The sequence below is a fragment of the Eschrichtius robustus genome, chromosome 10 (assembly GCF_028021215.1).
Source record: "Eschrichtius robustus isolate mEscRob2 chromosome 10, mEscRob2.pri, whole genome shotgun sequence".
NCBI lineage: Eukaryota > Metazoa > Chordata > Mammalia > Artiodactyla > Eschrichtiidae > Eschrichtius > Eschrichtius robustus.
Window position 1 is genome coordinate 96,528,327 of NC_090833.1, and position 19,791 is coordinate 96,548,117.

The 19,791-nt window shown below is 37.1% G+C and overlaps 1 protein-coding gene across 1 annotated transcript in view; it reads left to right on the forward strand.

Moving 5' to 3' along the window:
* Positions 1-19,062, forward strand: part of LOC137769941 (contactin-associated protein-like 3) — a 170,709-nt gene extending 151,647 nt beyond the window's left edge. The window contains exons 22-24 of the mRNA XM_068552128.1: positions 202-273; positions 4,188-4,483; positions 19,051-19,062. Coding sequence (XP_068408229.1) covers positions 202-273; positions 4,188-4,381 — 266 coding nt within the window. The 3' untranslated portion in view covers positions 4,382-4,483; positions 19,051-19,062. The remainder of the gene's footprint in view (positions 1-201; positions 274-4,187; positions 4,484-19,050) is intronic.
* Positions 19,063-19,791: the final 729 nt, after the last annotated feature.

A 19,791-nucleotide genomic window follows, 5' to 3' on the forward strand; every position in this document is an offset into this window, starting at 1 on the left:
CGGTCTTCCACCCAGTCTTCATCCCAGAGGTTTCCAAAAGTCCTCTGTTCGTACACCTTCCCATTCCCTGGTCTTTCCATTCTCGGGTCTTCGTTTCAAGTTCATTTCTGTCACTGCGTTGTCTGCTCTTCTTTCAAATGTGGATTTCTCAAAAGTTCTCCTTTCCACTCTCCTCTGTCATTCTTCCTTTTTCTACTGTAGGTCGTTCTGGAGCAACAGATGAGGGAGAGCCCTTAGTTAATGCGGACAGAAGTGACTCCGCGGTCATCGGAGGTAACGAGGCCGCGAATGACCTCGTCCTTGGCGTTGTTGTCACTGTTAGCAAATTCCAAAAAATATCCGTGAGAATCCGTGCTGATTGTGAGGTCAATGGCAGTGGCAGGCCACATACAATTGCTCATGTTCTTGACGTGATTGTACCGAATTCAGCTCCTTTGGAGATACCTAGGAGAAGGAATCGATCGCTCCACTGAAACACTCTTTAAAGGATGGTTGCCAAACTATAGAATAATAAGAGGATTTTCGTTTGCATATAGCCATTAGTATCTCTCAGGATATATACATATTTAAGGTGCATTTACTTTTACTTCTTTGATTTAAAATAGCCATGGACCTCTCAGTCCCTTAGCCCAAAACATTTAAAAATAAGATTAAAAATAAAACATATATTGGGAGAAGCACCTAAACTATGCAAATTGTCATTTTCCTGAACATAAAGATATAAAACTGTGTCTGGCATCAAGCTTATCTTAGGATGGAGAGATAGATAGATTAGATAGATAGAGATATCCATCAAATAAATCCATTCATCTATATGTATATATGTGTATATATATATATATTTGAAGAAGTAAAAGTAATCGCATCTTAAATATCTTCTAATATATCCTTTGAAGCAAAATTTATCCAGGTCTGACTAAAAAAATTAATATTCAATTCTCCCTCCTTATCATTCAAAGAACGTTTTAATTTGTTTAATTAGGTTATTGAAATGTGAGTAAGTTGCAAACTCTGCTTGGTGAGTAGAAGTAAACTGCTCTCCATTCCTTGCTACCTCAAAGTGAGGTAATTACTGCTAGACCTGGGTGATAGGACTGGGGGTCCACTGTTCAGGCCGGCTACACACCTGCTCACATTGGATCTGTTCATTTTGTCTGTATCCATCCAGACACCAGTATTCTCCAGACAATTAGGAAAGTATTCAGACATTTTAAAGTGCTGACCAAATCTATGTAAGAATTTTAACATTTCCAGTTCTGTCTCAACTACTTTTATTTTTGTAATGAGTGAGGAATATGACCTCCATTTTATAACTCCAAGAACAAATAAGAACCATAAATGTTATTTAGAATGCATATCTAAAAGGAATAACTTTTTGTGTTAAAATTTAAATTAAACCTTAATCCTAAATCATTCTAATTTATTTTTAATGAGAAGACTTCACTATAATGCCAAAGCTAAGTGAAAATAAATCAACTTAAATGTGATTAACATTTACAAAGTAGGAATCCAAGTTCAAGATTTCACAAATTATCATAGTTTGTTCCCTTTTATTAGCAAGACCAGAGATAATAGTCAAATTGATGATAGAACAAAGATGTGGTCCTTAGAGTTTTTTTGCTCTTGCTGAATATCATTGGCAAGATGTAGTGTCATTCTCCTGAGAAATCCTACTTGGTTCCTGATACATGGGATGGAGAATGAGGGCACAGAAGGTCTTAGGAACAGGATGGCTCATTTTACTAGGCACACAATTCACTTGAACCTGCCTTCCATCTGTGTGGTGGCTGGTTGCTGGGTGGTTTGTCAGTTACTGAGTATATAGACCTCCAGTGTATTTTTCCAAAAAGAATTATCAGACTTTTTTCTAATTGATCACAGACTGCACCCACGTGTGAAATATTTGATCTGTTTAAAGGATTATGCCAATAGGTGGATTTCTTCATGTTCTGCATTTTGCATCATTATTTTCTCCTCTTGTAAACAAAGGGAGTGTTATAGGAGAGGAGAATCAACCTAAACAATATTCAAACTTGGTAAACCAGAGATCACAGAGGGTTTCTTGCCAAGGGATCCATATTGTAGATGGGCAGGTGGATGCATAGAGAAGGAGACAGATGTAGATAGACAGAGACACAGGCAGACATGAGCGTTTGTCAAAAACACCCTTACACTGGAGTTGCTGATAGGAAGGTTATGGAAGGCGTCAGATGCATTATTCAAATTATCTCAATCTCTTCAGATAGGGGGTAGAGATAGAAGTTTTGCTAGGATCCCACCAAACCTCACGAAACAAAAACAAGCTAGAGTTAGACGTGATCAATCACATACAGAAAACCCTGGATGTATAGGTGGGTCAGTGTAATGGTGAGAGTCATAATATAATCAAGTGGCTTGATCAATGTTATTGAGAGTTACTGGTCCCTGACACTAAAATTGGTTATGATACAGCTCTTAAAGCAAGGTTCTATAGCTAAACATAAAAATAATTAAAGTAACTGTGCTGTTTGTTCCCAAGTGAGATGCAAAATATATTGAAAGTAATGAATATTCTACTTATGAATACTTAAGAATATTCACAAAATAATAAATATGCTACCTCCTCTCAGGTAAGAAGGGGTCTGGGTTCCTGATATCATGTGCCCAGGAATCTCTGTGGCCAGTTATACCCAACCAAGCTTTGAGTTTGTTGGGCTCCATTACACTTGCTTATGTCTGTCCCAGAGTATAATGAAGAACCCTCATTTTGCAATACAAATTTTGATTTATACAACTAAGCAGTAACATATGTTGGCTTACATTTGTTAAATGGAGATATTATTTAATGCCTGTGTCCATCATCTTAAAACTATATTCACTAGTGAATGCTTCTTTTTATCTATTTGTTTCAGAATGGATTCCTTCTTCACTAATGTGATATGGCTTGAGTAAACATTCCTATGGCTTAGCTTGACAGTCTCAACCCTGATGGTGCATTAAAATAATCTGAGGAGCTTTTAAAATAATGCTGATACCTAGGCCTCCCACCAAAAGATTCTGAGTTATTGTCTGCTATGCAGCCAAGGTTGAGAACCGCTGGCAAACCTAATGTCTTCAGTACATTTCCAATAAGAAAAATGTTTTCCTTTTACTTTCCAGATAACTGAATGTTATTAATATGTCTACAATTTTTTATAAAATGGTATATTAGTTATCTGTTGCTGCATGACAAATTACCACCTATTTAGCAGCTTAACACAATCCACATGTATTATCCTTCAGTTTCTGTGAGTCAGGAGTTTGGGCACATCTCAACTAGATCCTCTGCCTAGGGTCTCACAATGCTGAAAATCAAGGTGTCTCATCTGGGGTCTTGGGCTGGGGTCTCATCTGAAGATTCCACTGGGGAAGGAGCCACTTCCTCAGTTGCATGGTTGTTGGCTACATTCAGTGTCTTGCAGAGGTAAGACTGAGAGCTTCTGAATTTTTGCTGGCTCCTGGACAGAGTCTTTCCTTAGCACTTGGAAGCCATCTGCAGTTCCTTGTCATGTGGGGTTTCCCACCATGGCTCTTGCCACCTCATAGCCAGCAGGAAGAAAGAGACTCTAGCAAGACAGATGCTACAAGCTTATATAACATAATCATGTAATCATGTACAAATAATCAGGTACAGCCCATCACCTTTGTCGTATTGTTTCGGTCAGAAGCAGGTCACAGGGGCATCACACAAGGGTGTGGACCCCCCAGAGGCAGCAATCACTTAAGACTCTGTCGGTCTCATAGAGATAGATGGGATACACACCACATTACTGTAGTTCAACTATGTATCAGCATTAACATTTAATCGAATTTTCATTAAAATACACATAAGCATTTAATCACTCTGTGGTGGGGCTACACACTCTATACTTTTAAAATAATAAAAACCTGCTTGCTCAATTAGCATGAAGTGTAAGCATAATCTAAGAGACCTCATTGTGTTTCTGCATTTTAGTGTGAAAGCATTAATTGAAATCCAATCATGATACGTCTTTAGGATGAAGGCATAAAACCGCTGTGTCTAAAGCTTGCATGGACTTAGAAGTACACTTAATGTTATAATACCACTTGGTTTCAAATTTTCTGATGATAAATGATGCTAGGGTAGATTCTAGCTAGGCTGACATTGACAGTTTATAATTTGACTTTGTGTTTTCCTTTCTCTCTAGGTGTGATAGCAGTTGTGATATTTATCTTGCTCTGTATCACTGCCATTGCTGTACGCATTTATCAACAGAGACGGCTATATGAAAAAAATGAGTCGAATATTCCAAAAACTGGAGACAATGCTGAGACTGCTCTGAAAAGTGAGCTCAACGTGCAAAGTACAGTCAGTGAAAGCCAGAAAGAGTATTTCTTCTGATCAGCAGTGGTCGTTTACTTACTACTATGATGATGTGACCGTCTTGCTAAGCCACAGGCTTGCAGTGGATGAAGCCCCCCTCTTGGCCGCCTGGGACAGACGGTAGGTGTGCAGCGCCATCAACTTGCTCACGCATGGTCCCTGGAGGCTCTGCTCAGTGCTCCTTCTTGATCTACTTACGTAACAGTGACTTAGGTGTGCTCATTAATCACTGTAGGGCAGTTTCTGACTGTTCTGACTTTATCTCTAAAATTGAAATGTATTTTGCATAATTACTTTGGGTTTTAAGTGAGAGTAAGAATTTGAGCTGTGGCCCTACTCTTAAAAATTCAACACAGAAGTTTATGAAAGTCAAAGTTGGACTCTGATGTTTTGTGTTACATGGAAACCTACATTATGCTTCCTTTACCAATCACCTACTGACATTTATAAACCAGGAAGTGCTTCTCGGATGGCCTTCAGCTGCATTCCCATATTCCTGTGAACCAGAGCCCAGGGGCCAAAAATGCATTAGAAACCTGAAAAACATTTTTTTGGCTGATTGTTTTTACTATTTGTCTCTTTTAAATCAGTTTTGATGCATTTTAGTGATGAAATGAGTGTTGAATGTCAGCTATGAAATTCTGCTAGTAAGTTCAGATACAGAACAGAGAATTCATAGGTAGAAAAATGTGTAAATGATTGCAATCTGTGATAATTTGCTTATCTTTCTTCGTAATTTGTCATTATACTCTTTGTAAATTGTAATAACGATCACCTAATGAGCTCACAAAAAATGTATATTTTCTAACTAAACTTGTGCCCATATATAAACTCCATGTTTAACATTGGAAATGTATCCTCCATCCACATCTGAATGAAATATAATCCTAAATTTATTTCCTTTATATATGAGGTGATTAAGTCACTTCACTTTTCTTTGTAGTCCTGTGATTTTTTTTTCTGAAGGTTATGTGAGCAACCCTTTGATTTCCTGTGACTCTCTGGCCATTTATTAGGGAAGAAGTCACATTTTGAACCAAATATCTTCATTTTCCTTTCTAAATTTTGAGCCGATCTAGGCAAAACATTCCCTGAGTTATCCTCTCACCTTGTTACTACTTGGAATATCAGCAGAAGGATGCTTATGTTAAGGGAAGATACAGGTTATATGATTTGAACTAAATTTGTCATTCCAGTCAAGATTCTAGGATCTTGAGATACGTTTCCAACAGAGCACCTAAAATCAACTAGTTCATTTTAAGTAGGGTATATTTGAATACTAGGAGAGCAAAAAATTCATATTAACTCTGGGGATTGATCCAATAACTACTTTTGTGGCAGTGGTCATTAGATAATTGCATGGAGTCACCATTTGTGCTGAAAAGCCAGTTATATTGAAAATGCACTGCCTTCTCTATATCCCACCTGCCATGTGGCTGCCAGGTACTTTGACCACAATAAGACTATCTGGATTTATATGCATTTTGCCTTGCTATTACATTTGAGTGTATATCTACTTTTCTGTGTTCTTTTTAAAGAATGGGAAAAGAGATCCTTTATATTGTCTTTTCTCAAAAAAAATTTTCTTATGGTTTTGTATTAATTTTCTACACAGTGTAACAAACTACCACAAATTTACTGACTTAACACTACACACATTTATTATCTCACAGTTTCTGTGTGTCAAGATCTGGGCATGGGTTCACTGAGACTTCTGCAAGGTTGTAATCAAGTGTCTGCCAGGGCTGTGTTTTCACTTGGAAACTCAGCTAGGGAGGGATTTGCCTTCTTGCTCCCATGATTACTGATAGCATTCCATTCCTTACTGCTGGAGGATTGATGGAAGCTTGCTTCTTCAAAGCTAACAGAGGAGAGAGAGGGACTCTAGAGCAAGTCTGCTAGCAAGAGGGAGTCTTGTATAATGTAATGTGATCATGGGAATGACATCCCATACCATGTGCCATATTCTGTTGGTTAAAAGCAAGTCACAGGTCTCACCCATACTCAAGGGGAGGGATTATTATATAAGGACCTGAACCAGCAGGCTGAGATCATGGGGACCCCTTTAAAGTCCATCTACCATGGATGGTATAATCCATGGTAGATAATATTGTATCTATATTCAGGTTTCTTTAAATAAATGATGAAAAAAGTTTAGGATGTCACTATAGCAGTATATAAAGGACCTACCTTGGTAAATGAAAAACTACATATATGTAGTTTTTTTCCCAAAGGAATGTGCAGTTTGGGGAAGGATTCAACACAAAAATTATAGGCTCCATTAAATGCATAGCTGAGTGTAAACATCATTAAATCACTGCAGCTTTAACAAGTGATCACCTTATGTTCCAAAAGAATGCACCACTTTGGTACCTGAAATTTTACAGATTTATAGATAGTGAAATCCACTGCACCATGCTCTCTTTTCTAAAGGGAAAACTTTAAAATATTTTTACCAAACTTCAGTGATGCATCATCCACTTTCCCTGACTGATTTGTAAATTTTTCCTGCTTATTTATTAATAAAATAACATTTTTGAATTAAATTAGGAAAATATTTTAAGAAAAGTTGAATGAAATTTGAATTATGAAATTATATTGTTTCTCCCTTAAAACATTAAAAAATGTGCAAATGTATACATTCTGTAGTGGTGTGTATATTACTTTATCTCTACTGTATATATAGGGAGTACCGTGATCTGTTAATATTATTTATGGTGGTATTTAACTTATCATACGAAAAGTGAAACACAAAGTAATGGATATTTACTGACTACTGCTACAGCTTAAAATACCTATCAATATAGATATTTATACCTTTGCCAGAGAACAATAATTTATCAATCACTAAGTTATTTGTTGAATGTTTACTATATACTCATGACTAGTTAAACATGATTTTCCCCAGACAGTTGGGTTTCTAGAGCACTAATTATATATACAGATTCCAGCAAATAGCATCCTTCTATGAAGTAAAAGTTCAAACATAATAATTCCTCAAGTTTTACTTTCAAATAGAAAAGGAAAATAGCATATAATTAACACTCATTATTGGGGCTAGAATTTAGGAATTTCTGTTTACTTCCTTATGAAGTGAACCCTTCCCCCCACTACCTCCCCAGTATTATTTAGTAATGTAGAAAAACATTGGGGAATTTCTATTCTGTTTGTCTAAATAAACACTGCTTCTGGAATTGTTTTTCAATTTCTTTCATGTAGAACATTTGATGGATAATAGCTTTCAATGGATTTTTAAAAATAAAATATGATGCTCATGGTCCTTGCCTTGAAAGAAGACAAATATGATTGAAGCACTTTCCATCTAGTGTTAAGTCTGACTATGCAGTTGCATTATCAAGCCATTCTTTAAACAAAGGAGATGAAATGGACATATGTGAAATAAAAGCATGTTTATTGGGTTACTTAATCTACTGTTTTGCAATCCACGTACAAAAATGTTTGAGTCCCTCTGTACCTTCAATAGATCCTGGCTGTCTCTTTCCCTTTTTAAGTGTGTCTTATGGTGAGTGGCAACATGGAAGAAAGAATGAAAAAGAAAGTGATAGACATAAAATGGTCTGCACACAAAGTGGTGGGGGAAATGGATTTGGTGTTTATGTATACCCACAGCCTCACAGGTGCCCATGGGCACATTTATAGGTTGGGGGATATTAACAGATTTTGTGCACATTGAAAATAACTTACTACTTCAGCTGAAAAAAAATATTATTAATGATAGATCTGTGAACTACCTAAACCTACATATGACTATTATCACTTTTTGAAAGGATGAAAGTATTCATAAACAATGGTTTAGCAAATTTAAGTTCAGAAAAAAAATCAAATTTTTATCAAAAACAAAAAACAATTCATATTCTCAGAATCATAGAGATTGTCTATTGGCAGGATCATTAAATATCCTGCCATCCAATCCTTTCCTCTCCCTTCACAGGCCTTCTAAGCCAGTCTAAGTTGCTTCGTCCAGGGTAACAACCATTTATCAGTAGTTAAGTTCGGTTACCTGAGCCTTGTTTTGCTCTACACGTTCTCACAGGTGCAGCTCTTGCTAGTTACTGCTGAAAGTTTCATCAGAACATCAGCCACTAATATGTGGTGTAAGTTTAGTACAAGTATGGGTGGTGTTTTAGGAAGATAGGTGTGTGTGCCTAAGATGTGTGGCTGAATTTATCATATATAGATCAATCACATTGCTGGGAAAATCAGCTGCTACTTCCTATGAAACCTCTGTTTCAGAATTACTAGTAATGCAGTACATTTGCCATCCTTTGATTATGACTGAAAAATGACGTATATTCACTTTATTGTATTATTGTTTGTGTTAAAAGTGTTACCAAATGCAAGTTTGTGTGCCCGATGCACAGTGAGGCCAAACAAACTGAAGTTTTGGAGTAGATAACCGTTTATTGCAGGGTCATGCAAGGAGATGGGTGGCTGGTGCCCAAAAACCCACAACTCCCTGAAGGGTTTCAGCAAAGCATTTTTAAAGACAAGGTGAGGGAGGGGCATGGTTAGTTGTTGCAAACTTCTTGGTGTTGGAATCCTTTGTTCCTGCAGCTGTGCATGTAGGTCAGGTCATGATGTTCCTACAAACAGCTAACAAGACAAATGTTATCCTCTCTTCTGCAACTTTTTATCTCTATATAAATGGAGAAGTGTTATACTTTTAAAGGTCAAAGCCTTGAGAATACAGGCTATCCTGTATATTTCAGGCTATAGGCAACATTCTTTTACAAAATGTGCAGAGCCAACATGACTAAGCACAGGCAACAGGGCACATAGGTTAAAGTAAAAGGAACAGATATAATATGGAGTCCGATTTGTTCTTCTCTATTACAAAAGGATGAGATGCTGGATCCAGAGTTTATCACTGACTTTGTAAATACACATGCTCTCAGGTCTAAACTTGCCCTTTAGATTTGAAAAATGAAATTTTATAAACTACCTAACATTTAATAAATTTCTTAACATAGAACATCTATAACTGAATGTAGCACTTTGCATAACTAATCTTTGACTTTAATTCTTAAAAGCAACCAATGAGGTAAAATGTTTATAATTATCCCCTCTTTACAGATCAGACACCTGCAGCACAAGGGCTTTCATTGCTTAGATGAGTGTCACACAGATAATTAATTCCTGATAGACACAGTGGAATGCAGGTCCTGACATTTCTAACAGTTGACTTGCTCCCATTTTCTGCAGCAAGTAAATATAAACCGTGGCTAGATTTATCTTTTGTTTCAATCTTTGAAGATATGATTTATATGTTTAAAAATATGAAATTCAAACTGTTCTGCCTAGGAACACACTCACACTGACACACAAACACACACACACACACACACGCAAGACTTTCTACCTACCGGTGCCGGATTTATTCTTTGATGTTTCCTAGAATGTTTAATGTGTATAGAGAAATACCCATGTTTTCTTTACTGCTCAAAATTTTAAGCACATATGAATCTATCAAATAGAATTTTTCTGAACATTTTCTATACTTCCACAATATACAAATTAGCTTATAAATATTAGCTTTATAAACAAAATTACTTTAAAAAATTAGCTTTATAAATAAAATCAGGCTGACTAAAACCATCATCAAATTACCTTAAACATTTTATTACTTAGAATGTTTAATATGTCAGTTTCTCCTAAATTTTTAAATTAACTTTAAAATCAGAAAAAAGAACACTCAAATTATGAATGTGATTACAAAAATTTTTGTAACACTTATGCCCAACCTATTACAAAACCATTGGCAATGTGGTTTATATTCATTTGTATTGTTTTCAGTGTTTCTACTTTGCTGAGGTTATAGCAATATTTATGCTCATACCTTCTAGGGGATTTAACAATTTGCTTCACCTAGAATAAAAATACATCTCTCAGACCAGCCAGGGTGCGAGGTTTCAGCTGCCAGCCAAGGATTCTTGGCCAGGACGTGTACTGGCTGTATCTTCCAGTGTCTTATGAATAGACTGTGAATTCATTATTTTGCCATGCTGTTTGACCTGATAGCTATTTGGTTATTTTATGTGATTTTCAGAACCTCTGTTTGGGGGTAATAAATTACTTTTTTTAAAAAACTCATCATAATTTCATTTATTCAGCCTTTCCTACTTCTATACATAAGCCTATAACAATTCCTTAAATACAGAGATAAACTAAATTAAGCAGAAAATTCACTGATTGGTAATCTAATTCTAATTAGAATTATTTCTACAATAATTTTTAATAACAACTATATTTTATCTCCATCATATCAAGTTTTCATTAAATGGATCTTTACAGTCTCAACTTGTTCAAAGATCTATAATTAGTATGATAATTGGTATTCTCTCTTGTCTCATCAAATTGAGTCAAATGGAGTCACCTGACTCCATCATTCTTCCAGAATTCTTCCAGACTTTTTTTTTTTTTAAAGGATCCTTGCTTTCTGTTCACAACATGATGTTCCATAACATCTTGCTTTACTCTGTCCTAAGACAAGAAATTAACTACCCTCAAGGAGTTATCTTTTCATTTAGTAAAGTATTAGAAACTGAAATAGAAACAATATGAGAATGTTTCTCATGCATACTGCTGAAAGGTAGGATTGCTAAGTCACTTTAAAGACAAGGGTGGAAAGAATATTTTAAGGTAATCAATTCAAAGTGATATTCCCAGTTTAAGGTTAATGATGCACATAGATTTTTCTAGCGAAAAGTTAAATTAACCAACCTATATGAAGGGCTTAGCACAGCCCCTCACCCATAGTATATGCTATTATAATTTACTGCTTTGGTTGAGTCAATTGATACTTTGGGGATCTCATATATATCAAGTAAGCTGAAATGGAATTTAAAATGATTATTTGGCTATTTTTTCAATATGAGCCGTGGATTCAAATATTTTAAGCCCCATGGGGAAACTGCATCCACTGAAAGTAACTAGTGGGACTTCCCTGGTGGTGCAGTAGTTAAGAATCCACCAGTGCAGGGGACATGGCTTCAATCCCTGGTCCAGGAAGATCCCACATGCCATGGAGCCACTAAGCCTGTGCACCACAACTACTGAGGCTGTGCTCTAGAGCCCACGAGCCACAACAACTGAGCCCGCATGCCACAGCTACTAAAGCCCGCGCACCTAGAGCCCATGCTCTTCAACAAAGGGAAGCCACCGCAATGAGAAGCCCATGCACTACAACGAAGAGTAGCCCCTGCTCGCTGAAACTAGAGAAGCCCACACACAGCAATGAAGACCCAACGCAGCCAAAAATTAATTAATTAATTAATTATAAAAAATACACATTCATTGAAAAAAAAGAAAGTAACTAGTTAATTGCAATTTTATCTCCATCCTGGAAACATTTGGGCCATTATCCCTATGAGCACAGAGAAGTAATAGAAGTAATACAATGCACTATTACTCAGCCATAAAAAGGAACAAAATTGGGTCATTTGTAGAGACGTGGATGGTCCTAGAGTCTGTCATACAGAGTGAAGTAAGTCAGAAAGAGAAAAATAAATATATATTAATGCATGTATGTGGAATCTAGAAAAATGGTACAGATGAACCTATTTGCAGGACAGGAATAAAGACACAGATGTAGGGAATGAACCTGTGGACACGGTGAGGGGGGTGGGATGAACTGGGAGATTGGGATTGGCATATGTGCGCTGCCATGTATAAAACAGATAGCTAGTGGGAACCTGCTGTACAGCACAGGGAGCTCAGCTCAGTGCTCTGTGCTGACCTAGATGGATGGGATGGGGGGAGAGTGGGAGGGAGGTCCAAGAGGGAGGGGATATATGTATACATACAGCTGATTCACTTCATTGTACAACAGAAACTAACACAACATTGTAAAGCAACTCTACCCCAATTAAAAAAAAAAAAAAAAAGAGAGAGTGATGTGGTCCTCCACATCAGGAGAAACTCACAGTTACAGGAGCAAGGACACCTGAGGGCCAGGCCCTGATTGCCCCCCACATTTGGGGCCTGCACACCAGGATCAGATTTTTAAGCTGCATGATTACTAAAGTACCAACCTTTCTCTTGTATGCAAATACAGGCATTCAACCTAGAATTCTATACTCAGAAGATTTTGAAAAAGGAGGGCAAAGTCAAGATATTTTGGATAAACAAAAAATGAGCAAGTCTGTCCCATTAAGAGCCTCATTAATGAAATTTTAATTAATTGTGCTGCTCAGTAGAAATTTCTACGAGGATAGAGAAGTAGTTACCAGCCACACTGAGCATGTGAAATACGGCTACTCTTGTAAGCAGCTGTTCACAGGAAACCGCCCTCAGCAGGAAGCCCCTTTCGTTGCCACTTTAGCAAAGCTATATTGTAACTAACTTTTAACCAGTCACCCCCACGCTCTACTTTTCTCCCGCAGGAGCACTCCTTTCAAATCTTTTAATCACACAATACCTTGCCTATCTTGTTGGTTCTTTCTGTAGATCAAAAGAAGTAGGAAGGAAGAATAAGTAATTAACAGAGGACCACATCTCTTCCCTAGGTTCCCGTTCAGTAATCTCAGGAGCAGACTGTGTGACCAAACTGTGTGAACAAGGTAACATCTAGAGGAAGATCACAAGAAGTCCACGAGCCTGCATGCAGTGGGGGATGGCTAGGGCTCTGACCCTCTATCTAAGTAATTAATTGAGATTACTTCCCTCCTCTCCTTTAAAACTTTCATGGCTGAGCAGACTCTTCGGAGGTGGTTTTTTGGAGACGGAGTCCGCCATCTCCCCAGATTGCCGGCATTCTGATTAAAGACAACTTTCCTTTCTACCAACGTTTTTGAGTTTGATTTTGTAAGCAGCGAGCCGCAGGACCCGATTCATTCGATAACACTCTGACTTAGGAAGTAAATTTTAATTTTGTTTAATGTTAATTACTTTAAATTTAACTAACCACATGCGGCTAATGGTTACCATACTGGATGGCACCAAAAGATGTAAAACAAGCACAAAGAAAGCGTTCCTAGGAACTGTAGGGTCTGAGATGCAAGAAGGAATGAGGTGCACAGAGTTAAATATGTGAATAAATCAGAATAAGAACTGAATATACAAAATAATAATAACAATAATAATAATGTTCTTGTAGAACTTTTAAAAAGAATGAATAACGTCAATAAGATGGTGAATCTATTAATATTCAGATAAACTTAATAACATGGTAATTGCATACCGTTCAACTTAATTTGTTCTAGGTTCTTACATTGTTAGGGAAGAGGGTAAGGGCATGGTTAAAAAAGAGAGACTCTGCTTTAGAAGACCACTAAAGAGCCAAAGGAGCATGGGTGGGAGAAAATTATCTTAGTATTCTGGATTGAGCCCTTTGTATTTAGGGGCAGACTGCTGGCCACTGGCATCTCCAACTATCCAGCAACCCTTTTTAAAAGGGATTAAAGGGTTCAGGGAGCAGAGACACATGAGACATTTATACAAAAGCTATCCTTTGTATCTGATTCTTCCTTCCCACCTGAGCAGTGGGGTGTTACAGAGTGTTTGGAGCTGTGTGGTCCTTTCCTCTTAGATAAAGTGTCCCAGGCAGGAAGAGGATCCCAGACATCAGCAGTCAAAAACCTTTTCACAAAATGTCTAAGTCCTGGTGGACTCAAGTTCTTCACTTACTCAAGGAACAATTCCTCCAATGTAACACAAAATATTTCAGGATAAAGAAGCACATTTGTGATAGCAAAGCCAGACAAAGATAATATAAAAGATAGGTTTAGATGATGGCTTGTTGAAGGCTGTACCCAAGGAAAGAATGTTGAATCTTGTCAATGCTTTTTCTGCAACAACTGAGATGATCATGTGCTTTTTGTCCTTCATTCTGATAATGTGGTATATTATACTGATTGATTTTCATATGTTGAATCATCCTCGTATTCCAGGAATAAACCTTCCCTGGTCAAGGTGTCTATCCTTTGAACATACTGTTGAATTCAGGTTGCTAGTATTTTGTTGAGGGTTTTTGCATCAAAATTCATCAGGGCTATTGGTCTGTAATGTTCTTTTCTTGTAGTTTCTTTATCTGGCTTTGGTATCATGGTAATACTGGCCTCATGGATTGAGCTTGGAAGTGCTCCCTCCTGTTCAATTTTTTTGAAAGAGTTTCAAGAGGATTAGTGGTAATTCTTCTTTAATTGTTTGGTGGAATTCTCCAGTGAAGCCATCTGGTCCTTAGCTTTTCTTTGTTAAGAGGTCTTTGATTACTGATTTAATCTCCTTACTAGTTGTTGATTTGTGTAGAATTTCTAGTTCTTCATGATTCAGTCTTGATAAATTGTGAGTTTCTAGGAATTTTTCCATTGCTTCTTGGTTATCCAATTTGTTAGCATACAACTTTTCATAATATTCTCTTACATTTCTTTTTATTTCTGTGGCATTTGTTGTAATGTTCCCTTTTTCATTTCTGATTGTATTTATTTGAGTCTTCTCTATTTTTTTCTTACATAATGGAGCTAAAAACTTGTTGATCTTTTCAAAAACTCAGTATCATTGAAAAATTTTGTCATGTGTTACAACATGGATGAATCTTGAAGACATTATGCTAAGTGATATAAACCAATCACAAAAAGATGACTGCTGTATGCTTCTGTGTATATGAAGTGTCAAAATTATTTAAATTCATAGAAACAGAAATTATAATGGTGATTACCATGGGCTGGGGAAAGGGGGAAATAGGGAGTTTTTTGATGGGTATAGAGTTTCAGTTTTATAAAATATAAAAGTTCTGGAGATCCGTTTCACAGCAAGGTGAGTATACTTAATACTACTCACTCTGAATGCTACACTTAAAAATGGCTATGATGGGAAATTTTATGTTGTGCTTTTTTTACGATAATTAAAACACACACATCCCAATGAAAGCCTATTCTCTCTAGCCAAAGGACACAGGATGGGCAGCCTACAAGACAGAAAGCTTTTAGACAAGAACTGCTCTACTCCAGACAACACCACAGAAAAATCTGTAGTCCCATCCTCAAACATGCTACAAAATATCACATGGGGATCCTAGACTTCTACCCTCACAAAGCTATAATGAATTACCCCAATCCATGTTCCCCACCAGTGTAGTGTCAGAGAAGGTTCATTAAGCAGTCCTGACATTCATCCCCACCTGTTGGTATCATGGAAAGCACATGGGAGGCTGGATTTTCACCCCTACCCAGTAGTAGTATGGTGCCCCTACAGGGGTGATGGTAAAAGAGGTCTGGTGGATAGTCAGGACTTTCCCTACCTGCCTGTGAAAACAAGACCACTCCCCACTCCCAGCAGTGTTGTTGGAGGCCATAGAGAGAGAAATCACAAGATACTTCTACCTGTCCCAGCCAGGGAGGTATCGTAGAGACCCTAGTGTGGAGTCAAAACCCCACCCCTGCCTAGGAGTAAAAAGAACCCCTCATGGGAGATCAAAGGAGGCTGAGTGGAAGCACTTGTACCCCACCTGCCAGAACTAAGCTGGTATTCCCCACTTCCTCTATATGACCAGTGTGAAAATAAGCTAGCTAAAATAGGAGGTTTAAAGAAGATGCACATTCTCATTATATTTATGAGGTATTATATTTATACCCCAAATATTCAGTTTCAGTAGAAAATCATTCATCCTATCAAGAATGAAAGAAGATCCCAAACTGAATGAGAAAAAACAATCAATGGATCCCAAGACCAAGGTGGCAGACATGTCAGAATTATCTGACAAAGACATTAAGTCAGCTATCATAAAAAAGCTTCAATAAGCAATTATGAGCAAATAAATTTGACTATTCTATGTAGATGTGTAAATCTTCTTGAGGTTATTATACTTGGAGTTTGTTAAGCTTCTTGGATGTGTAGATTTTGATTGTTTTAATAAGATTTGATGAGTTTTTAGCCAATATTTCTTCAATAAATTTTTTTCTGTACCTTTTTCTTTCTTTTCTCTTGCTGGAATTCTTATTATGCATATGTTGGTATACTTAACAGTATCCCACATCTCTCTGAGGCTCTGTTTATTTTTATTCATTTTTTCTTCTTTCAGCTCCTTAGATTGGATAATCTCACTTAACTTATCTTCAAATTTAATTATTCTTTCTTCTTCCAGTTCAAATCCATTATTAAATTTTTTTGGTGAGTTTTTAATTGTAGTGAGAATTTCTATTAGTTCTTATTTATAATTTCTATGTCCTTATTGATTTCTCAGTTTGGTGAGACACTATTATCATACTTTCCTTCAATTCTTTAGATGTGGTTTGCTTGGTTTACATTCTTTGCATGTATTTATAATAGCTGATTGAATATTTTTGTCTACTAATTCCAACAACTAGGTCATATCAGGAGATTTTCTGTGGTTGATTGTTTTCCAGTTTCTTTGCATGTCTCATAATCTTTTATTGAAAACTGAACCTTACAGATACTATATTGTAACAAGTCTGGTATCAAATTCTTTACTCTTCCCTGAATTTCTTATTATTGCAAGGTTTCTGTTGTTATTGTTTTTGTTTCTCTCACTGATGCTTATTTATCTAGGTACTTTTCTAATTACTGGACTAATTATACAGATTCTATATTCCCTGGAGTGTGTGGCCACTGAGTTCTCTTCTCACTTTTTTTAAACTTTTGTTTTTACTTTTAGGCCAATATTCCTAGGGGCCACTGCTGGTTAGTATAATTTATTGGTCAGCCAAAGATCTACAAGATTTCCTCAAACTCCTCATTTGTATGTCTTCCACTCTTTGACAAGGGAATGTATGTGAGAAGGCTTGCCTTCAAACTTCAAGCAGTTTATAAGGCAGCCTTAGCTTTCACTTCCTGCTTGTGCAGGGCCTCAAGGTTGAGTGACTGGTTTCTTCTCCTTTCCCAGGTCTTTATTGGGCATGCACAAATTATTGCACCTGTACCCAGCTTTTTAGATACTCAGGAATATATGAAGATTTTAATAGTTCTTACGGTTATCTTCTTTTCCAGAATTTCCTTTAGAAATGCCGGCTAAGCTCTTGTTTGCCTCAACTGAAATAATAGACTTAAACAGCTGCAATGTCCCCAAAAGATTGTTATGGTTTCAGAAATACACTGGGGATAGGGCATATCCTTCCTTGCTTCCCTCTCCCTTTTGATCTGAGCTCTGAGTTTAATCAAATAGTCACGAAAGCCTGGAACTAGAGATTTTCCAGAAAGCTGGACATTTAGAAAAGATTTTGACTGTGCCATTGGGGATGTTTTAAATGAAGTTCCAAAATAGGTCAATCCTCTCCATTGGCTGTGAGACTGTCAGTGACTATCATGCCACTGAGCTGGGGGTGGGTTGGGGGGAGGATGGGAATTAAAACACTCTGAATACCATTATCATACCAAGGTTCAGTAGTTTCTTTTGGACAGGTGGTTTTCAGTTTGTTCTGTGGCTTGGTTAATTTTCAGAGCTCAAAAATAGTTAAATTTAAATGTCTCACTGTCATTTTGTTGTTTTTTCATGGGAGAGCAGTTTGCCAAAGTCCTCACTCTGTCATTTAGGAAACATGCATTCCAGTGTGTTTTGTGGTTGGACTAGGTCAGTGGTCCTCCTGCAGTGTTCCCACAAGCTGCTCTGGTTCTCCTGGTTTCTGACAGTTTGTGATCGTGACAAAAGTGCTCTGCTACTAACATTGAAAAAAGTGATATTTTCCTAATTCATAGGAAAAATACATTTCCTCTGTTAGGTTTAATTTTGTTATACTTTTGGCATTTAACATCACCTTATTATTTAATATCAGCTGACATCTGATCTAGCACAAATGATATATTAGAGTTACTCCTGGTTTACTCTATCAACGATGCATGTACTCTTCAAGAATATTTTTAGAGGTGGGTGAGCAGGGCGTGCAATACGACTCATTATTTCATACCGTCGAGCATATATCTTAATAATTTGTATTTAGTGGAAGTTCAATTTGTAAAGAACTATACATAGAAACAGAAAGAGGCAATTATAATTCATTGTAGGAAGTAGAATGAATCGACACTTTCTGGCTGAGAGAAGTATGCAGACAAAATACAGTGAGGCATAGCTTGAATTCAAGGCATCACAGGAAGTATGGTTTTAAAAAATAATAATAATTGTGTGCATTCATAAACATATTAGTCCTGGTCTTTGGCTGTAAAGATTCCAGGAAGTTGGAAGATTCCTGGGGTGTCCAATGTGGGGATTCCAGAGCATGATTTGGAGGGATCCTTTTGTTCACCAAGCTACTGAGAACCCACGTGACAATAATGTCACTAAAGAGACGTGGAAACCACTTGAAATGATGGTAAATGTAGCACAGCAGTATGGACAGAAACACGGGAAGAGAACCAGAAAGCAGACCAAGAAGCCCGAGAACCTCCAATGATTATTTCCATCTTTGTTCATCCACTTTTTCAAAATACCTGGCATTTTTTCTTACTGTCATCTGTTCTGCAAAGATTCTTCAGAATCTTTATGCTGCTGATGATTTGGAAAGTTCATGCCCCCGTGAAAGAGAGAAAGAGGTCCCCCTTCTGGAGCTGAGGTTTATCTGCATCTTTTCTGATAGACCATTGGTTGTCTAAGCCAGAGAAGGAGAGGCAGAGCAGGGCAGGTGCTTGGTAATGCAAAGCTGACCATCCACAGTATAAACATATTTCCTGCTCTTTGTTTTCCAAATTGTGACAATTCGTTCTTTTTTTCTCATAAACAGGTGGAAGCTGCTTTGTTTCCCTTCCCTCCAACTCCGTGTCTCACAATTACTGGTAGGGAATTTACATTTTAAATTTGGTCTGTAAAATATGGTTCATAATAACCATTTTCTCTTGCAAACCGAATTGTGTCCATGTGGCTGTGACCCTGAATGGTAGCAAAGGAAAGGAATGGTCACTTTACATTTCTAGACCTCAATATTATTATTGACTTGGGCTTATTTATATAATGAGTTTAAAATCATTTAAACATAGGTTTTGTGTGATCGACTTCCTGGTCATAAAGCACTGCTTATTTAGAATAAAACTTTTCTGTTGGAAGGCTTTCTGATACGTTCCTAGTCATCAGTCGAACATATAATTTTATTTTCTTCCAAAAAAACTGTAGGTATCCAGACAAAGGCATGCTCTCATGCATCTCCTCTACTCTTGGTTTTCACATCTGCAGAATGATTAGCAACTCAGTACTGAAGAGACTAAGTAAAGTACAATTTTAACACTAGTGCCCCCCCCTTCACCCCCAGAACATATGTGTTAATTATTCTGATTTTTAAAAAAATCCTATAGTATGTCTTCTGAACACATGACCTAGACATCTGTGATAAAACCCTGGGGAATGAAAGAGCTCATTGTGAGGCCATCATATGGTCTGCATGCATGTGAATATTTCATACATCATCATCTGCATTTTATAGCTGTGCTATGCATATGTACTGGTGCATTGCTGCTAATACTCTCTGCAC